Below are 19,272 nucleotides of genomic sequence, written 5' to 3' on the forward strand. Positions count from 1 at the left end.
GCAAACAATAAAGACCAGTTTCACACATGCAAATTTTCCTATGTGCATACCAGCACAAACTACACCAAAAGCAGAACATGCAAATGAAAAGATAACTTCCACATATGCTAGTTTTTAGTGCATGAAAGTCATATCATGCATAAAGCCAACCTATGAATTTATGTAACCGAGCATCAGCTGCAGAATGAGAAAACTCAATGTAAACAGTTGTAATGCTCTTATCAAACCTGTGCAAAGTGCAGATGGTAGTCTCCCAGCTGCTTATCAGCCCATTTCTTGATGGGTGATAAGAAAGAATGTAAGAAATTGATATCTCGAAATCCATTTTCACCTTCAATTTTAGACTGTAAGCTTTTCAAGTGTAACCTCTCTTGTGGGCCTCGTTGTTCTTTCAATGGTATCTTTTTCAACTGCTCAATGGCATGTCGCAACATTCCATGCTCGCTTGTGATAACAAACTGCAACCACACAGAATCAAATAATATATTCTCATGATATGAATGATGACAATGAGGGAGACATGGATTAGGATGAATGGTCTTGATAACAACAATGACAAAGGTAAACAAAAGTAGTCTAACACAGAGCTGTCATAATAATGTATCAGCAAAATTGAATAACTAATTGCAGAATGCCAAAGAATTTCAGCACTGATATTATGCCACACGTTAGAAATAATCCTGGGAAAACAAATAAATGGAATTAATTGAGGACAAGAAATGTCAACTTTCTGCACAAAACATCTAGTTTCTAGCGAACATAGTAAATATCATCCAAAAGCTTATATCACATGTAAAATACTTTGCTAAAGTTCCAAGTCAAATTTCAATGGAAGTACATCCTAGCATGTTCCATATTAGACGCTTTTCTTACCAGATGTTAATAGGCCACTAACAAATTTATACTAATGAATTTTTTTCTTTAAGAAAACAAACAAAACTACCTAAGTCCATAGTTATATGGATGGAAAAACAGGTAATTATAATGCAAAGATGATGAAAACTAAAAAATTAATGTAGTTGCTCTCCAAGTAGATTACAACCAAGTTAGTCCAAACACTGCCAGAGCCAAGATTTCTTAAAGGAGAATTTTGGGAAAAAACCAGTTGCATGAATTGAAACCAGAAAGTTCTTGACAATCATTTAGTATATTTCTTTTGGAATAAAAATAGAAGTCCTTACAATGAATAGGTTCTTCCCTTTTATAATGCTAGGCCTCAAGTACTTTCTTATGATTTCCAATATATAATTAGTAGCCTTTATATATCCATTTACCATAGTTCTAGTAAAAGAAAAAAAAAAAAAAAAAAGGACTGCCATTTCGACTTATAATTTAATAATAAACTTTTCCCACGCAAACCTTTGACTATTCAAACTTGCCATTGATTCCCTATTAATGATTACGTCATTCTCTCATCCTTAAAAGAAGCTTGTCCTCTAGTTTGGTGCTGCTGGAGACTTATTTGACTTTCTCACCAATGTGTGAAAATAAATCTAAAATATTGAATGTTGAATCTATTCCCATATGTTTTTGAAGATTAACCACATAAGCAGTCTCCACAGTCTTCTTGATAATTCTGTAGGGTCCTATCTTTCTTTTGCTTAGTTGGAATAATAGTCAACTAGAAATCTTTCCTTGTGGAGGGACACCATCACCATGTCACCTTGGAAGCTTTGGTTGTGCCTCTTCTAATATATATATTTTTTATACTTTGCATTCAACTCCTCAATCTTCAACTTGATTTCTTCATGCAGTTATTTCATTAAGTCAACCAAATTTTCACCCTTTAAGTTATTTCTTCCTATTTCTGGTAAAGGAGCTAAATAATAAAGATGCATTGGCCGCCTCAATTAAATGATTTCAAAAGGGCTTTTTGCTTGTAGTTGGATTCCTGAAATAATTATAGGCAAATTCTGCTTGTGTAACCACAGCTTCCCATTGCTTAGGATTTTCTCCAACTAAGCACCTCAATAAATCTCCAAAACTTCTATTGACAACCTCAATTTGTGCATCCGTTTGAAGATGATAAGAAGTATTGTACCATAACCTAGTTCCAAACTTCTTCCATAAATTTCTCTAAAAATGAGAGAAACTTGGAGTCTCAATCTGATGTGATTGATTCCCCATGCAATCGCATAATCTCTCGAAAGCACAAACTTGATGTGTTTGATGAATCCATTGTCTTCTTGCAACAAATGAAATGAGCCATTTTTGAAAAGCTGTCAACCACCACAAATATGTCACCAAATTATTCAGCAACAATATACAGGATACTGCATTCTGTATGCATTTGCATAACATAATTTTTAGCAACTTGTGGATGCCAATATGAGACTTGGTTCATCTCAAGCTGAGTTATCCATTTAACAAATCCTGAAGTAAGAATGATTTTCTATGAAGAGATCAACACTAATTGAATACCAGTATTGATCTTTGCAATTATAAAGAAACTTATAATGCCACAGCACAATAAATCTATGTGTCATTTCCAATCAAAAAAAAAAAAAAAATAGTGCCACAGTACCTGACGAAATAATACCCATGCATAGCAGGTGTAATGGATGGTCTCATTAATCCCTAAAACACGCCAGGTTGACTTCAGAAGCTCAAGAATTTCTTCCACTTCCTGGATATAATGATGAGCTGTAGTTATTGAAAAAATTGAAAAAAAAAATGTAGAGAAAGAAATCATTACATACTATGTTTTACAAAAATAAAATAAAATAAAAGTTCTTGTCTTCAGTACTAATTTGTATCCCTAGTTAAAAGTGAAACAAAAAAAAATTAAAAGTTCAAATCTCAGTTCTTCCTTCGATGATATCATAAGAGATTTTTTTTCACCTGAAAAGAACTGATATTGTAAGAGATTTCAAATGAACAAATAGACCACAAGGCTTTAATGCAACTATTCAAGCACAAAATGACTTGAAAAATGACAAGGAACCCTAAAACTTCAAATTTTGTTAGAACATCCTCAAATGCTCTAATGACCTTCATCAAGAGAAGAGAAAAAAAATACTAACCTCTGTAAGCTTTCCCTCATCTAAAATGTCAAAGACACTAAGAAGCAGTTTCTCATATAGTCTAACATTTAGGTGATAACCATCTGCCCAGTGGCATACTTCACCAGTTAGGTCACCACGAGCTGGCCTCTCAGCAAGTGGAATGGCAATCTCTCTAAGAGATCTTAAGCATTCCGTCCGTTGGAGTCCACCAGTAGAAGGCGGAAGAGACTATAACAGAAGAAATATATATATATAAAAATAAAAAAATAAAAAGTTAGACCAAGACAATAAGAGAGTGCAACTAGCTCAAAGCATGGCAAACATACAAAAGCATGAGATGTAAGCATACAGGGTATAATCCAATATTAAATTAATTAAAAATTAACCAAACTCACTACACTACAAAGCAATTAATACAACATACTGATAGTGGGTAAGAGGAAGAGTGATAAAAAGGGTCTTACAGTATCCAAAATCTAAAATTTGGCATATCAAATGAACAAAAAGAATAGAGATCTACTAAAAAATGACACAATTTAAGTTATAGAGGATCAGCCTCAAGAAGCATAAAAGTCACTTAAAAATTCTCCACTTATATTAGGATAAAAACATAGAGGATATCATACCAAATACTAGGGATATATAATGGTGGTGCAAGAACTAAATCAATAGAATAAATGAGAAAGAGAAAAAGGAACACAAGAAAGGGAGGTCCCAGTTGCACTTCCAATATCAAAAAGGTTTTCTTGATATTCTGTTACAAATGAGAAGGGGAAAACATCCCAAAAAATCACTTTGATAATTAATATGTTTGAATATAAACAACTACATTTTTAAAGGGCAACAGTAAAAATAAAAAGTCATCAATATATAATATCAGTTGCTAATTGGACGATTAACACCACCATAACAACACATCAAATATGTTAAGATAGATGTAGATTTTCCTTTTTCATTAGGATAGAATTAGAATTCTCTTTGAAAAAGAACAAGAAATAACAGGATATAAGGAAGATTAATGCCAAATAATCATAACTAATGACCTTCAAATGTTAATAAATTGTGTAAATCTCTAGGCTAGTTGGGGATTGCATTCCCCAATTTAAGCAACTATATGAAACATCTTGAAAATGTGGATTACTAAAAACTATGTTTCTACATTACAACTATGTTATGAAAGTTGAATACTTTAAATAATATTTATAAGAAATATGAACTAAAATATATTTTGAAGACTAGGGTTTTGAGCAATAACTCTGTTTTGAACATTCTTATGTGAATTGTTAAACATTTTATACTGCTATTCACTTACTATCTGTGAGCACTCATCCCTTTTTTACCATATTTCATGTGAGGGCTAGTTTGAAGAAAAGTTGTTGGGATCAATTAATGGTCAAATAGGCTCCATGGAATGGAATAGGACTTGGAGGCAGTTCAAATAGCATTGATCTTATTAGTACTTTTGTCATATGGCTTTAATGTATGGATTTTAAATTACCATGGTTGGTTATTTTGGGATGTTGGTCTAGATTATTCATATCTAGTTATGGACCTTAAGAATGATATGCTTTGATTCTTTTAACTCATGGCCATCACTCTGATTTATCATTTCCATTATGTAAGTTATTTTGTTGATAGGCTCAGTTGTCTGTGTTGAGCTAAGCTTGACTGTGTGCAGCGACAATCACACCCCTTAGCACTAGAGGTGCGAGTTTCAAGGCATAACCCCATCATTGAGCAAAATAGAGATCAACATTTGGCAAACCTTTAGCTCTATTTAATAGAAAAAATCCTCCTGGATTTCAAAAAACTCATAGTAAAAGCCTTAAAGCTGAAAAGAGGACTTTTTCAAATATCTCTTCCAGTTTTTCCATAATGGTGAGTCTGTAAGAGAGACAAAAGCACTCTCTATTATTCTATTTAAAAAAAAAAAAAGTTAATTGACACAAATAAGTTTATAAAAGGGAAGGGGCTTAAATATTAGGTTTATAAAAGGGAAGGGGCCTAAATATTAGGGTTTTCTTAATAATGCATCATTTTGCAAACCTCTGAGAAAAGGGAAACTCCTAGAGGGACAGTAGCACCTTTATGCGTATATAATAAGAAAAAATAAAGGGATTGGGCAGGAAAAAAAAGAAGTGAATATGGTAAACTCATTCAATGAAAATCATATCCTCTAAAGAAATGAGAGAGTGAGAGAGAGAAAGAGAAGAGGATGGTTAAGGCATTGCCACTTCATACACATAGAAGGCGCTTTGAGTACTATTTTAGTATATAGTTGTTAGATGTTGGATCATATTGCAAATGTCATTTCCCTTCATGTGAATAGGGTTTAAGCTTAGAAGTCTCTTCTCCTTCCTTCCATCATGATTTTTTTTCTTTTACCCAATAATCATCAAAACAATGGAAACCATTCACAGCCAAACCACCCTCAAGAAGGGTGGAAGTAAGACAAACTGTGGAAATATGGGATTATGATTTGTTATTAAGTGCCAAGATTATAGGGATTGTGTTAGGATACTTTCTATTTTATGGATGAGAGAATCTCTCCTAATTAGTTATTGTTTCCTTAGAGATAGTGATTGTGCATATTATATGGCTTAGATTAGGAATCCCACTTGTATATATAGGTCACTTTGTATTCAGTTTAGACAGAGAAAAAAGAAGAATATTTTCTTCATGGTATCAGAGCATTCAGATCTGAACCACATATAAAAAAAAAAAATCATCGTTTTCCATGGAGAGCAGAACGGAAGGATTAAACTCGGAGGTGACGTCCAGACCTGAAGCAGTTCACTCCGGCAGTTCCAGCACCACAGATGGCATCATTCTTCCCATAACAGGTCATAAACTCAATGGGCAGAATTTTATTCAATGGGCTCAGTCTGTTCGGATCTTCATCTGCGGGAAAGGTAAGGAAGAATACCTTACGGGAGCCATTGTTCAGCCGAAGGAAGATGATCCAGGATACCGAACCTGGAAGTTGGAAAATAGTATGGTGATGTCTTGGTTAATTAACTCTATGACCAATGACATAGGAGAAAACTTCATGTATTATGGCACAGCAAAGGAGATATGGGATGCAGCTAGAGAGACCTACTCCAACATCGATAATACCTCGGCGATTTTCGAAATCAAGAGTATTCTCCAAGATCTTCGACAAGGAGATTCAACTGTTACCGAATATTTTAATATCCTTACACGGTATTGGCAACAACTCGATATTTATGAAGAATTGGTTTGGAAGTGTCCCGAAGATGGACTCCTATACAAGAAGGTCATTGAAAAGGAACGCATCTACAAATTTTTACTTGGCCTTAATAAGAATTTAGATGAGGTACGTGGAAGAGTTCTAAGTATTAAGCCATTACCTAGTGTTAGGGAAGTTTTTTCTGAAATTCGCAGAGAGGAAAGCAGACAAAAAGTGATGTTGGGAACCCAAAATTCCTCCAAAAATCTTGAGAACTCAGCCCTAGTTGCACGAGGAACCCAATCCAACAACAACAACCACCAAACGAAGAAGAATCGTCCATGGTGCGACCATTGTAGAAAACCTGGACACACGAAAGAGACTTGCTGGCATCTACACGGTAAACCTGCTGATTGGAAACCTTCTCGGCCACAGCAAAACAGAGAAGGTCGGGGTTACACCGCTGCAGCCGAAGAAGACACATCTGGCACTAGCTCAAATCCTGGACCGTTTAGCAAAGAGCAATTGGAGGCACTACAGAAAATGTTCCAACAGACTCTTCAATCAACTGGAACAACTATTGGTACCGCATCTGTAGCCCAGAAAGGTATTTTTTTCCATGCCCTAAATGTTAGACAGGAAAATCACACTACATGGATAGTGGACTCAGGAGCTTCAGATCACATGACTGGGAATCTCATGGTTTTTCATGAATATACTCCTTGCCATAACAATTGCTCTGTTCGAATTGCCGATGGAACCCTTTCTAGGGTATTCGGCACAGGTTCAGTTATTATTTCCAAGGATATTACTCTTCACTCCGTGCTCTATGTTCCAAAATTGGATTGCAACCTATTGTCTATAAGTAGACTAACACAGGATCTTAATTGTGTTACTAAATTCCTTCCTCACATGTGTGAATTTCAGGCCTTGAACTCTGGGAAGAGGATTGGCAATGCTGAGGTGCGTGCTGGACTTTACCTTCTGAGAGCTGAGGAAATTCGAAGGCTACCAATGAAGACTGCTTGTGTAGTTTCCAACCCTAGTACCAAGACAGATAGTGTTGTTATGTTATGGCACTACCGATTAGGTCACCCAAATTTTTCCTATCTTGAAAAACTATATCCATCATTATTCAATAAAAATTCCAAAAATTTTCAATGCGAAATATGTCAATTGTCCAAACATACTCGCAACTCCTATTCCATTCAACCATACAAACCATCTCATCCTTTTTCCTTGATTCACAGTGATGTTTGGGGGGCCTCTAGAATCAACAACATTACAGGTTCTAGATGGTTTGTCACCTTTGTTGATGACCACACTCGAGTGACTTGGGTATTCCTTATGAAGAAGAAATCAGAAGTGAGGGAAATATTTGAAAACTTCAACAACATGGTTCAGACGCAGTTTCAGGCAAAAATTCAAGTCCTTCGGACAGATAATGCTGGAGAATACTATCACAACATTCTTGGGTCATATCTTCTAGAGAATGGCATCGTACATCAAAGCTCGTGCATTGATACTCCACAGCAAAATGGAGTTGCAGAAAGGAAAAATAGACATTTGATGGAGGTTGCACGATCCCTCATGATAGCTTCAAACGTGCCTAAACAATTATGGGGTGAAGCTGTACTCACAGCAACCTACTTGATCAACCGAATGCCTTCTAGGATTCTTCAATTTAAAACCCCGTGTCAAATCCTCCTCGCTGCATATCCATCCGCTCGAATAATCTCGTCTATCCCAATCAAAGTCTTTGGTTGTACTGCTTTCGTTCACATCCATAAGTCCCAACGTAGTAAACTTGATCCGACAGCCACTAAATGCATCTTTCTCGGGTACTCACCAAACCAAAAAGGATACAAGTGCTACTCTCCAACAACCAAGAAATTCTACACTTCCATGGATGTCACTTTCTTCGAAAATCAACCCTTTTACCCCAAAACTGCAATTCAGGGGGAGAACTGGTCCACAGATGAATTCCAATTTTGGGAAACCGAAATCAGCACTACTTCTCCTTTGAGTTCATCACTGCCTCCTCAAACAGATACTACTCTTTCTGTCCCCGAAAACAATTCCTTGGATGTCCCTTCTGTCACACCTGAGTCAACTACACAAGGCAGTAAAGAGGTAATAGTTTATTCTAGAAAAATTTTAAAGGAAAAGCCCAAGAAACCTCCTCAAAAGGAGCCTGAGGACAGCACTCCACCTGAGCAGAACCAAGAATTGGACCAGGATCCAAGCAACCCAATCGCACAACCAGGTAACACAATTTATGATCTAAATTCCAGTAATGACCTTGATGATCTTGATCAACCCATTGCTTTAAGGAAAGGTGTAAGATCCTGCACTCAGCATCCAATCAGTAATCATGTGTACTATGGAAAGCTTTCACAGAACTTCCAAGCATTCATCACTTCTCTTGAAGATGATCGTATCCCATCCAACATCCAAGAAGCACTTCAACAACCTGAATGGAAGACTGCTGTTCAGGAAGAAATACAAGCATTGGAGAAAAACGGGACATGGGAAATCTCAGAATTACCAGAGGGTAAGAGGCCTGTTGGATGCAAGTGGATATTTACCGTGAAGCACAATCCGGATGGAAGTATAAACAGGTTCAAGGCTCGACTAGTAGCTAAAAGATTTACTCAATCCTATGGCATTGATTATGAAGAGACATTTGCACCAGTAGCAAAACTCAACTCCATCAGAGTGTTATTGTCAGTTGCAGTAAATTTGGACTGGAATCTGCACCAACTTGATGTCAAAAATGCATTTCTCAACGGAGAACTAGAAGAGGAAGTCTACATGAAGATTCCACCTAGTATGGAAACTCCAGAAAATTCAGGAAAAGTGTGTAAAATGAGAAAGTCCCTATATGGTCTAAAACAGTCACCTAGGGCCTGGTTTGATCGACTGACTAGAGTTGTGAAAAAACATGGGTTCATCCAATGTCAAGCAGATCACACACTGTTTATGAAGCACTCTAAGGAAGGTGAAATGACTTTGTTCATTGTCTATGTTGATGATATTATAATTACCGGAGACGATGAAGAAGGGATAGGGAATCTCAAGAAGCTGCTAGCAAGAGAATTTGAAATCAAAGATCTTGGACAACTCAGATACTTTCTTGGCATGGAAGTTGGCAGAACTAAGGAGGGAATTGTGGTCACGCAAAGGAAGTATGTCCTTGATCTACTTCAGGAGACTGGAATGCTAGGTTGTAAGCCAGTGGACACGCCTATGGATCCTATTGGTAAGATTGATAAAGATAATGACAGTCATCCAACTGACAAAGACAGGTACCAGAGGTTAGTAGGAAAATTGATCTACTTAACTCACACAAGGCCCGATATTGGTTTCGCTGTGAGCATGGTAAGCCGCTACATGAACAATCCCAATGAAAGAAACATGAAAGCCGTATACAGAATTTTACAGTACCTTAAAAAGAGCCCGGGTAGAGGACTCTACTTCAAGAAAACCTCAAGTAGGGAAGTTGAGGTATTCACAGACGCTGATTGGGCAGGATCCTTGACAGATCGGACGTCAACTACTGGGTATTGTTCCTATGTGTGGGGAAACTTGGTGACTTGGAGAAGCAAAAAGCAGTCCGTAGTGGCGAGAAGCAGTGCAGAGGCAGAATTCAGGGCAATGGCTCATGGGATATGTGAAGGAATGTGGCTCCAAAGAATACTCAAGGAACTTGGAATTATATCAAACTCCACTATGACAGTTTTGTGTGATAACAAGGCTACCATAAGTATTGCAAAGAATCCAGTTCAACACGACAGAACCAAGCATGTGGAGATAGACCGTCACTTCATCAAGGAGAAACTTGAAGGGGGAACAATCAGACTTATGTATATTCCTTCAAGTCATCAAACAGCAGACATTCTGACAAAGGCACTTCCAAAGACCACCTACGAAAACATGAAAAGCAAGTTGGGAATGCTAGACATCTACTACCCAACTTGAGGGGGAGTGTGGAAATATGGGATTATGATTTGTTATTAAGTGCCAAGATTATAGGGATTGTGTTAGGATACTTTCTATTTTATGGATGAGAGAATCTCTCCTAATTAGTTATTGTTTCCTTAGAGATAGTGATTGTGCATATTATATGGCTTAGATTAGGAATCCCACTTGTATATATAGGTCACTTTGTATTCAGTTTAGACAGAGAAAAAAGAAGAATATTTTCTTCACAAACAACATCTCATAAGAAATATGGGACATCTAGTTTGAACAATAAAGACAACAGCAAATCCAGAATCCAACACAATTATATATGGAGGAATAGTTTCAACAATCAAATCAAAAACGACCACAACAGCAATGTACAGGCTGGGACAGTGGAGAAGGTAAGTAAAATATCAAAGTAGATCATGCAGACCAATAAAACACATACCTCAGATTCTTCAATTTTTGCTAGAAGAATCCGCAATTCACTTGCCTTGCGCCCAGATTCCCCAAATCCAACAGCAGGGTGATTTATAAGGCCCTCCTCCAACATGTTCAACTGTCCTGACACAACTGAAAACATTTAAAAAGGATAATTGGCAGATATTGCCTGCAGTCCAAAGCCAAAAAAAAAAAACCAGAAAGGAGACAGCACTTACCTGCCTTTTTTGCCACCGTATATATGCTTTCTTGTCAGAAAATTCAGTGCGTGAAATACAACATAACAACTCCAGAGGAATCAAAAGAGTATCCATTCTTTTCCCCACTTTTCCCACAAGAGCATTAAGCAGCCCCTGTCTTGTTCTTATATCCATTGCCTCAGAAACCTGTTTTCAAATGTAAGAAGGGACAAAAGGAAAACATAATTACTTGCCAATTTGCAATCCCAAATTAATAGATTATTGGAGCAACTGCATAATGATCGTATATGTAATGGTATAGAAGGAACCAACATAGATTTAAGAAAATCTACTACTTGGAAATATAATTTCCTCACTAGCTTTTGTTACCCAAGTAAAAAGTATCACCAGATAAAAAAATGCAACTTACCAAATGGAAAGGGGGCATAATCGGCCCAGTAACAAATTTTTACTGTTTTATACTTTTGTTATCCAAAAGAGACACGAGATCCTTCCAAAACATGCAGCTTTATCAAAAGAATAAATAGAGATAACTCCTCTCTCTAGTAGGAACAAACAGCACAAGAATGCCACATGAACCTATATAAGGTAGAGCATCTCTACAATCCTCAATGCGGTAAAAAAAATCTCCTACAAATCTCCTACAAAAGAAACCAGATGCTTGGCTCCTTTTTACTCTAAAAGATCAGCGACATTATTAGCTAAAACAAGGAGACTAAGAGAAAGAAGAACCCAAGTCACAAGCAACATGTAGAACTTGGCAGAGCCACCCATCAAACCTCCAAGGTCCGCTCTATGATTTAGACAGCCAAGATATCAAAATAGCATAATCCCCCACATGTAAGAAGGCAAAGAGCCCTGGTCTGTAGCAAGCCCTCAGAAATGGATAAAATCCCCACCTCCACTGCTAAAACATCTCCTGTTGGTTTTGAAAGAGCTCATCACTATGCCATTGTGGTCTACAATCACCCTTTTGATACCAACTAACCTGGTTTACCCAAATCACATCCCTAGCTTTGTACTGTTTTATTTATTTAATTGTTTATTTTTGAAACAAACCAATTCATTGATATGAATTTTTAGGTGCAAATGAACGACAAGAAATCCCTCCAAAATACACAAAGCTGATCAAAAAGAAAAAACAGAGAAAAGTTCTCCATTAGGAATAAGAGGACAACTATACATCAAAATAATACCAGATGAATTTGTACTATTTTATATTCACAAATTATTATGCTCTAGATAGATGCATACAACATAACATAAAGCTTACCACAAAACAGTTTCATATAGGCATTGTAGAAAGAAAACCAGACCTAGCTAATGATTAATCATCTTCAAAAGTGCAATGTCAATAAACCCATATGACCTTCACTTTTTTTTATTCCCCCTAATTTACATTCCCAACAGTGTTTAGCTTGCTTCTGGCTTACATAAATACTCAAATTTTGAATAGAAAAGATTAGATCAATCATTGGCAACTTTTGCATGACTGAAGGAGCTATTTCAACAATCAAACTTCAAACAAGCACCCTGACAGATCCATAAAGGTTTTTCACAAATTTTTTCCACTCTATAAGGGACCCCTAAGGCCACAAAATGGGCACAAATTTGACCAAGTGGAAACTCACATTGGCCATGCTATGATTGATTGAAGAATGGACAGGAAAGCCGGAAAACACCATTAGCCATACTGAACTCGGACTGTGGTGCTGTTTGGCCTTCTTAAGAATTAAGTGTGATAAGGCTCTTCTAAGAGTCCTACAGTTCCCTTAGGAACCATGCAAAGAGAAAGAAAAGAAATAAAAATGGCATGAGGTCATCATAGCTGGTAATTTACATCTTATCTTTTAGACCTATTGCAGAAAACATCTGTAGAAGGATTAATGACAGAAATATGGCTTCTTTGTCCTGATTCCCTTAATTCTGTGCCGCCTCACACATATTCCCATGAATTACCACCCCATGTTTAAATCCTTATTAGGTTAGCCTCTAGATTAAACAGATTTAGAGAGACTTGAATCATGAAAGAAAACTTGCTTGTCCTGATTATCCTATTTCAGTTTTACCCACATATAGCCACTAAATTAAAAGGATTTTGGAGAGACTTCTTGCAGTTTGATATTACAGATGGAAGAGAAACCTTTTGATCTGATGAAGTAAGGTGTATGTGCATAAACATAGGAGGTATTTGGATTTTGGGGATCTACATGGAGCTCTCATAGGTAAGTAGTTGCCAAAAGTTTCCCAAGGAGCGTAAAACATTATAGCATAATGCTAGTCAAAGCATTTTCAAATTGAACATTAATAGGTGAGCTGCCAACTCTGTGGTCAGGATACCATCTGTCATTGGGAAGCAACTCCTGAAGCAAATAATGAATTTGTTGTAACACATCAGGTTCAAGTTAGTATGGATGGAACATTTCATTCTAGGAAGTTTTATTATGATATGACTCTTTTTTTCCTTGCCCCACATCTCTACCTCATTTTTAGGTCTAAAGATGCTCATTGCTTACATTGCCCTCCTCAGACTCCACTCCTAGGAGCTTGACTTTTTGGTGAAACTCAAAATGATCAAGAAATTGATAGCTTTGCTTCCTTTTGCTTTCTCTAGAAACCACTTAAATCTCTCCATCCTTTCTTGATCAGACTTGATTGGATCCCTTTGGCCTTTTCACCTCAAAATCCTTCTTTTGTACCCTTCCTAAAAGTAACAATGTTACCTTTTTTTCTTCAAGCCAATTTTATTTAGACATCTAAAACTCCTTCCAAAATCAGAACCTTCACACCAATGACTTGATGGAGATAAGAAGACTGGAAAGGCCATCAACAGTGAGCATTATATTTTGTGCCCAGTGGCAAGATAATTGACAATCTTTTTCTCAAATATGCCACTGCCTTAAGACTTTTTTCAAAGGTCTTTCTATTTGGCCAATCTTAGATGGCTCATGGGTTCCCTCTAATGATGTCATGGTATGTTGGTTATTGTTTTTCAAGGTTTAAGAGGAAAATTCGGTGGAGAAAATTGTGTCAATTTATGCATGGTAGATTGGAGGCACATGAGTACATCCAAGAGATTAGGCAGGGGAACTCAGCCCAAGTGATTTCTGCATCTGAAAGCCTCAATAAAGTTAAATTTTGATAGATTTTTATTGGGCAACTCAGAATAGCTTGAAATTGGATGAGTGTAAAGAGATCACTGTGGTAGAGTGTTACGCATTTTTTTTTTTTTATCAGAAACGAAGAAGAATATAATAATAGAATAAAAGATACAGGAGAAAGAAAAGTTACAAAAGAAAGAGAAGCAAGGGAAGGATGAGAGGTCCTTCCTACACAAACTGAACAAAGGAGAAAACTCCCAACAATAAAACTCTAAAAACAAAGAGAAACCCCAACAAACTTCAAACTTTTGAGGCACAAACCACAATCCAGTTGAGTTGTAAAACACTTAGAGGAACTCCTCTAAAAGCTTCAGTACAAGAAGCCCAAAGAGAAGAATAGAACCGAATCAAATCCCATAACATCTCTTCCGTTCTCCCTTTATCCTCAAATATCCTATTGTTTCTCTCTTGCCACACCAACCAAATCAAGGTAAGGCAAGCGATTTGCCAAAGTGTCTTGCCTCTTAATGAGTTTCCCAAGCCTTTAAAAGTAATAACCATCATGTCCTCAACACTCCTTGGAGGGAACCAAACTAACCCTGCTAGATTGAACAACTTGTGCCAGAGTCCAATGGTAACAAGTCAATGAAGAAAAAGGTGGTCAATCGACTCTCCACTTCCTTTGCAAAGAATGCACCATTGAGGACAGAGGGATTTGTAGGGTCTTCTCAATTGCAATTTATCATTGGTGTTTACCTTCCCATGTGCTACTAACCAAGCGAGGGCCTTAACCTTTGAAGGGGCTTTTGAACTCCACAAGAACTTGGTCGGAAGGAACAAGATAGGATTTGACATTTTTGACAAGGCCACGAAAAAAGATTTCACTGAAAACAATCCTGACGAAGACAAAGACCACGCTCTTGAATCTGCCAAAGAAGGAGAGAAAAGCACAGAACTAAGAGAGGACATTAATCTCTGAAGGAAATCAATTTCTGAATCCGTAAGATTGCGGCAAAAGTTAAAACTCCAAGACAGTGGAAAGGAATTGCCAAAGAAATTTGAAACAGTGAGGTTTTTCATAGAAACAACTCTGTAAAGATCAGCAAATTGAGAACACAAAGTTTGGTTACCCCACCAAAGATCTTCCCAAAAACGAATTCTCTCCCCATTGTCCACCACTAGGCGGACAAAAGGGGAAAAAACCTGGAAAACTTGAGCAATAGCCTTCCATGGACATCTGTGTGACCATCTAACCACCATGTTGGCGTCCCATCCATTAGGATGTGTCCCATATATACTCGCAATAACCTTATGTCAAATACCACTCCTTTCTCTAGGGAACTCCAAAGCCATTTCCCTAAGAGAGCATTATTTCTCATAGAAGTCTTCCCAAAACCCAAACCTCCCAACTCCTTTGATCTACTAACAACCTCCCATCTGATAAGATGATCTTTCTTCCCTTCCCCCACCCCAGACCAAAGAAAATCCCTTTGCATCTTCTCAATGTTTGAAGCTATTGATGCTGGGATTTTAAAAAGGGAGAGGAAGTAGCTAGGGATGTGAGACAAACAAGACTGAATTAGAGTAATCCTCCCTCCCAAAGACAAAAAAGCCTTTTTTTCCAACCATCCAGCCTCCTCGAAATTCTCTCAACCACCGGATCCCAAAAGCCTATTGTCTTTGGGTTCCCTCCCAATGGAAGGCCTAAATAAGACAAAGGCCACTCTGACACTCTGCACTCCAAAACAGAGGCCAAAATTGACAACAGCTCCTGCCTAGTGTTAATACCTGATATGGTGTTTTTTTCTAAATTGATTTTTAAACCAGATACTTGCCCAAAAACCAAAATGATAATCTTGAGGTTTTGAAGATGTTCCATAGAGGCTTTAGAGAAAAAGATGGTGTCATCAGCAAACTGTAACAAAGACACTCTAGTCCTATTCCTCCCCACAAAGAAACCCTCAGTTATCCCAGTTTCCTCTACTCTGATCATCAACCTACTTAGAACATCTGCCACTAGAGTAAAAAGGAAAGGAGAAAGGGGGTCTCCTTGTCTCAAACCTCTAGAGGCCTTAACCCAACCCTTTGCATTACCATTAACTAGGATTTCAAAACTTGAAGAAGACAAACAGCCCCTTATCCAAGATCTTCATTTCTGATTGAACCCCTTCCTTTGAAGCACATGATCTAAAAAGCCCCAATCCACATGATCATAGGCCTTCTCAAAATCGATTTTGAAGACTACCCCTTCCTCCCCTGACCTTCTTTTCTCATCCACCACTTCATTGGCTATCAACACAACATCCAAAATTTGTCTCCCTTCAACAAAGGCTCCTTGAGAGCCAGAGATTGTTTCATGAAGAACTTTGCCTAAACGCCCTGACAAAACCTTAGCAATTATCTTATATAAACTTGTAACCAAGCTAATAGGTCTATAATCTGAGATTTTAAACGTTTGGCTTTTCTTAGGCACCATAGCAATGAATGTCGCATTTGTACTTTGATTTATTACCCCCTTGGTGTGGAACTCAAGAAACACCCTCATAAGATCCTCTTTTATCACATCCCAACATTCTTGATAAACTGCTATAGTAAACCCATCTGGGGCAGGGGCCTTTTCCTTATTCAATTGGAAGATTGCCATTCGAACCTCCTCTTCAAAAAAAGGCCTATCCAACCAAACTGCACTCTCTCCAGAAATAGGGACCTAATCAATTCCTTCAATCCTCTAGGAATCACCTTCAGATTTGGAATAGAGTTTCCCAAAGAAATTTACAATCTCCTCAGAGATAACCTCAATGTTACTTAAAGTCTCCCCCCTCTCAGAAATCAGAGACTTAATGAACTTCCCGCTTCTTCTTCCAGTGGTCATTCTGTGAAAGAACTTAGAGTTGCAATCCCCTTCTTTAATCCACTTGACCCTAGATTTTTGTCTCCATTGAAACTCTTCCTTTAATAACAAATCCTTTAGTTCCCTTCTTCTTAAATTCCTTTCTGATACCAAATCAAGACTTAAATTCCCTTCTTGTTCAATTAGATCAATTCTCCGTAAGTCCAAAATAATGTGCTTTTTCCTCTCTCTTAAATCTCCAAAGGCCACTATATTCCATTCTTTCAATTTTGATTTAACAAACTTTAATTTCCTCATGAACTTGTGACCTTCCCAACCTTCAACCGTATACTCTTGCCACCAAACTCTAAACTTCTCTTTAAACTCAGGATGGAGCAACCACATATTCTCAAACCTAAAAGGAGTCGGACCCCATTTTATAGGATTAGTTTCCAAACAAATTGGGCTATGATCAAAGGCCCATCTAGGAAGGGCCTCTTGAAAACTTTGAGAGAAAAAAGAATCCCACTCAGAAGAAAACAAAAACCTATCCAATCTCTTACATATAGGAACAACTTGCATGTTTGACCATGTAAAAGCCGCATTCCTTAGAGGGGGATCCAGCAAACCACTCTCCCTTATAAACTCGTCAAAACACCTCATATTGAATGTTAACCTAGAATCACCCATCTTCTCAAAGATCCTCCTAATAACATCAAAATCCCCTCCTACACACCACCTTGGGAAGGACAGACCATACAGGTCTTGATGCTCCAACCAAAAGTCCTTCCTCCCCAAAGGCTTATTCAGGTCATACACTAAGGTTAACCAAAAAGATCCTTCCTCACCAGAGTTCAACTTCACAGTTATAAAGAAAGATCCTAACATCTTCTCTGCACACTTGAACTTATTTGAATCCCACAAAATCACAATCCCCCCTGAAGCCCCACAAGCAAGAAGAGCAGTCCACTCCAAGCTTCTGCCTTTCCAGACACTACTCGCAAACCTCCTATCCCAATTTACTCTCTTTGTTTCCTGAAGCATCACAACATCTGGACTTTGAGTACTTAAAAACCTTCTGACTGTCCTCCTTTTCATCTTGGAACCTAATCCTCTTGTGTTCCAACTTAAGATCTTCATGTAAATAAAAACAACCCAGCACGACCAGCAACCAAACCTAATCCTCTCCTCGGGTTCCAGAGTCATTTTTCCTCTTTCTTCTGGAATAAACCTTATCTGCAGAAAGAGTACTCTTGCTCTCTACTTCCGCACCTTTTCCATTATCTCTGACAATTCTAATCCTCAAACTCTCCAAAACCGACTGAACCTTGACCATCTTCCTAGGCGTGAGTCCCTCAACCTGAAAACCTTCCAACGGGAGGGTGGGAGGTTCTAGCTTTGGGGACGAAGCCTTGCCTGAGACACAATGCTCCTCTGGGTTACTAAGTGGTTCCCTAAGGAAAGGGCAATCTTTAAAATTTCGGTTAGAGGTTTCTAGGGGAAACGCCACACCTTCAGAACAGGACACGCAACCACGACGATTGAGATCAACAATAGGAGAAATTAAAGAGGGACCACGCTGAAAGGCAAAGCTTGATTCCAACGGAATCGAAAAAAGAGGCTGACAACAAGAAGGACTAACAGAAGAAACAGAGGATTCGAGAAGAAATTTTGGATCAAAAGCCCCAACCCAAGGAAGACCTTGCTCGGATAAAGCTAAGAAAGGATGACGCACCTTATTTACCAAATTGCATCGCGAAATCCCCTCGTCTCCCTCTGTCTCCCCGGTAAAATCTTTGGAGGTTTCTGGAACAGAAGCAAGAACGCCCTTATTGGAGAGTGATCTGCCTCGAAGAATGGCTCGATTTGCTTCCGATGAGCCACCCCCTTCTAGGTTAAGCTTTGGGACGGAAGACGACACCTTTAAGCTCGACGGCCAACTCCTTGCTTTGCGCCTTATGGAAACTGAGGAGCCTTTTAGCTTTGCCGGCTTTTGAGAATGATCTGTCGGCATTACCTCCTTTGTGGAGGACCCTGAGCGTAGGAGCTTTGAAGACGAAGGCACTGCTGTGCCACCATTAGAAGAACCTGCTTCTCTTTCATGGACTGGACCCGCTAGGGGCCCAAAACACTTCGCCCCAAACTGGGCCCTAACAGAAAGGGCTTTAAAAGAGGCGTCTGGTGTTGGCCCGATAGCACTTCCCGCTGTTGGGCCCAAAATACTCCTTCCCTTTCCTTTCTCCACTTTGGAAGCCGATTTTGAATCTGAAGAATGAGAATGGGAACGATGACGAGGCCTCCAACTGTGGCACTCATTGTCCCTAGCAGTAGCTCGTAGCCCCTCAGCAATCTTTGGCTTCTGAAGGACACAACCTCCCGCTGACAACACCTCGTCCTTGCTACGAGTTGACTCAGGCTTGAGAAAGTCATCTCCTTCATCTTCTCCGGTGACTGTAACTGCAACCGTAAATGACCAGGCTCCATCTTCCACCTCTAATAGCGCTAGAAGCACAAAATTTGGAAGCATCCCCACCCACAA

At 38.4% G+C, this 19,272-nt stretch overlaps 1 protein-coding gene across 2 annotated transcripts in view; it reads right to left on the minus strand.

Annotated features, from left to right (window-relative positions):
• LOC100248009 (protein unc-13 homolog) overlaps nucleotides 1-19,272 on the minus strand; it is a 66,820-nt gene that overhangs the window by 42,270 nt on the left and 5,278 nt on the right. For both annotated transcript variants that reach the window (XM_002262814.4, XM_019224363.2), the window contains exons 8-12: nucleotides 10,821-10,988; nucleotides 10,610-10,720; nucleotides 3,024-3,233; nucleotides 2,525-2,626; nucleotides 228-458 (exon numbers count right to left, since the gene is read on the minus strand). In XM_002262814.4, the coding sequence (XP_002262850.2) occupies nucleotides 228-458; nucleotides 2,525-2,626; nucleotides 3,024-3,233; nucleotides 10,610-10,720; nucleotides 10,821-10,988 (822 nt within the window). The remainder of the gene's footprint in view (nucleotides 1-227; nucleotides 459-2,524; nucleotides 2,627-3,023; nucleotides 3,234-10,609; nucleotides 10,721-10,820; nucleotides 10,989-19,272) is intronic.

Source organism: Vitis vinifera, chromosome 13 (assembly GCF_030704535.1).
Source record: "Vitis vinifera cultivar Pinot Noir 40024 chromosome 13, ASM3070453v1".
In the NCBI taxonomy this organism is placed as follows: Eukaryota; Viridiplantae; Streptophyta; class Magnoliopsida; order Vitales; family Vitaceae; genus Vitis; species Vitis vinifera.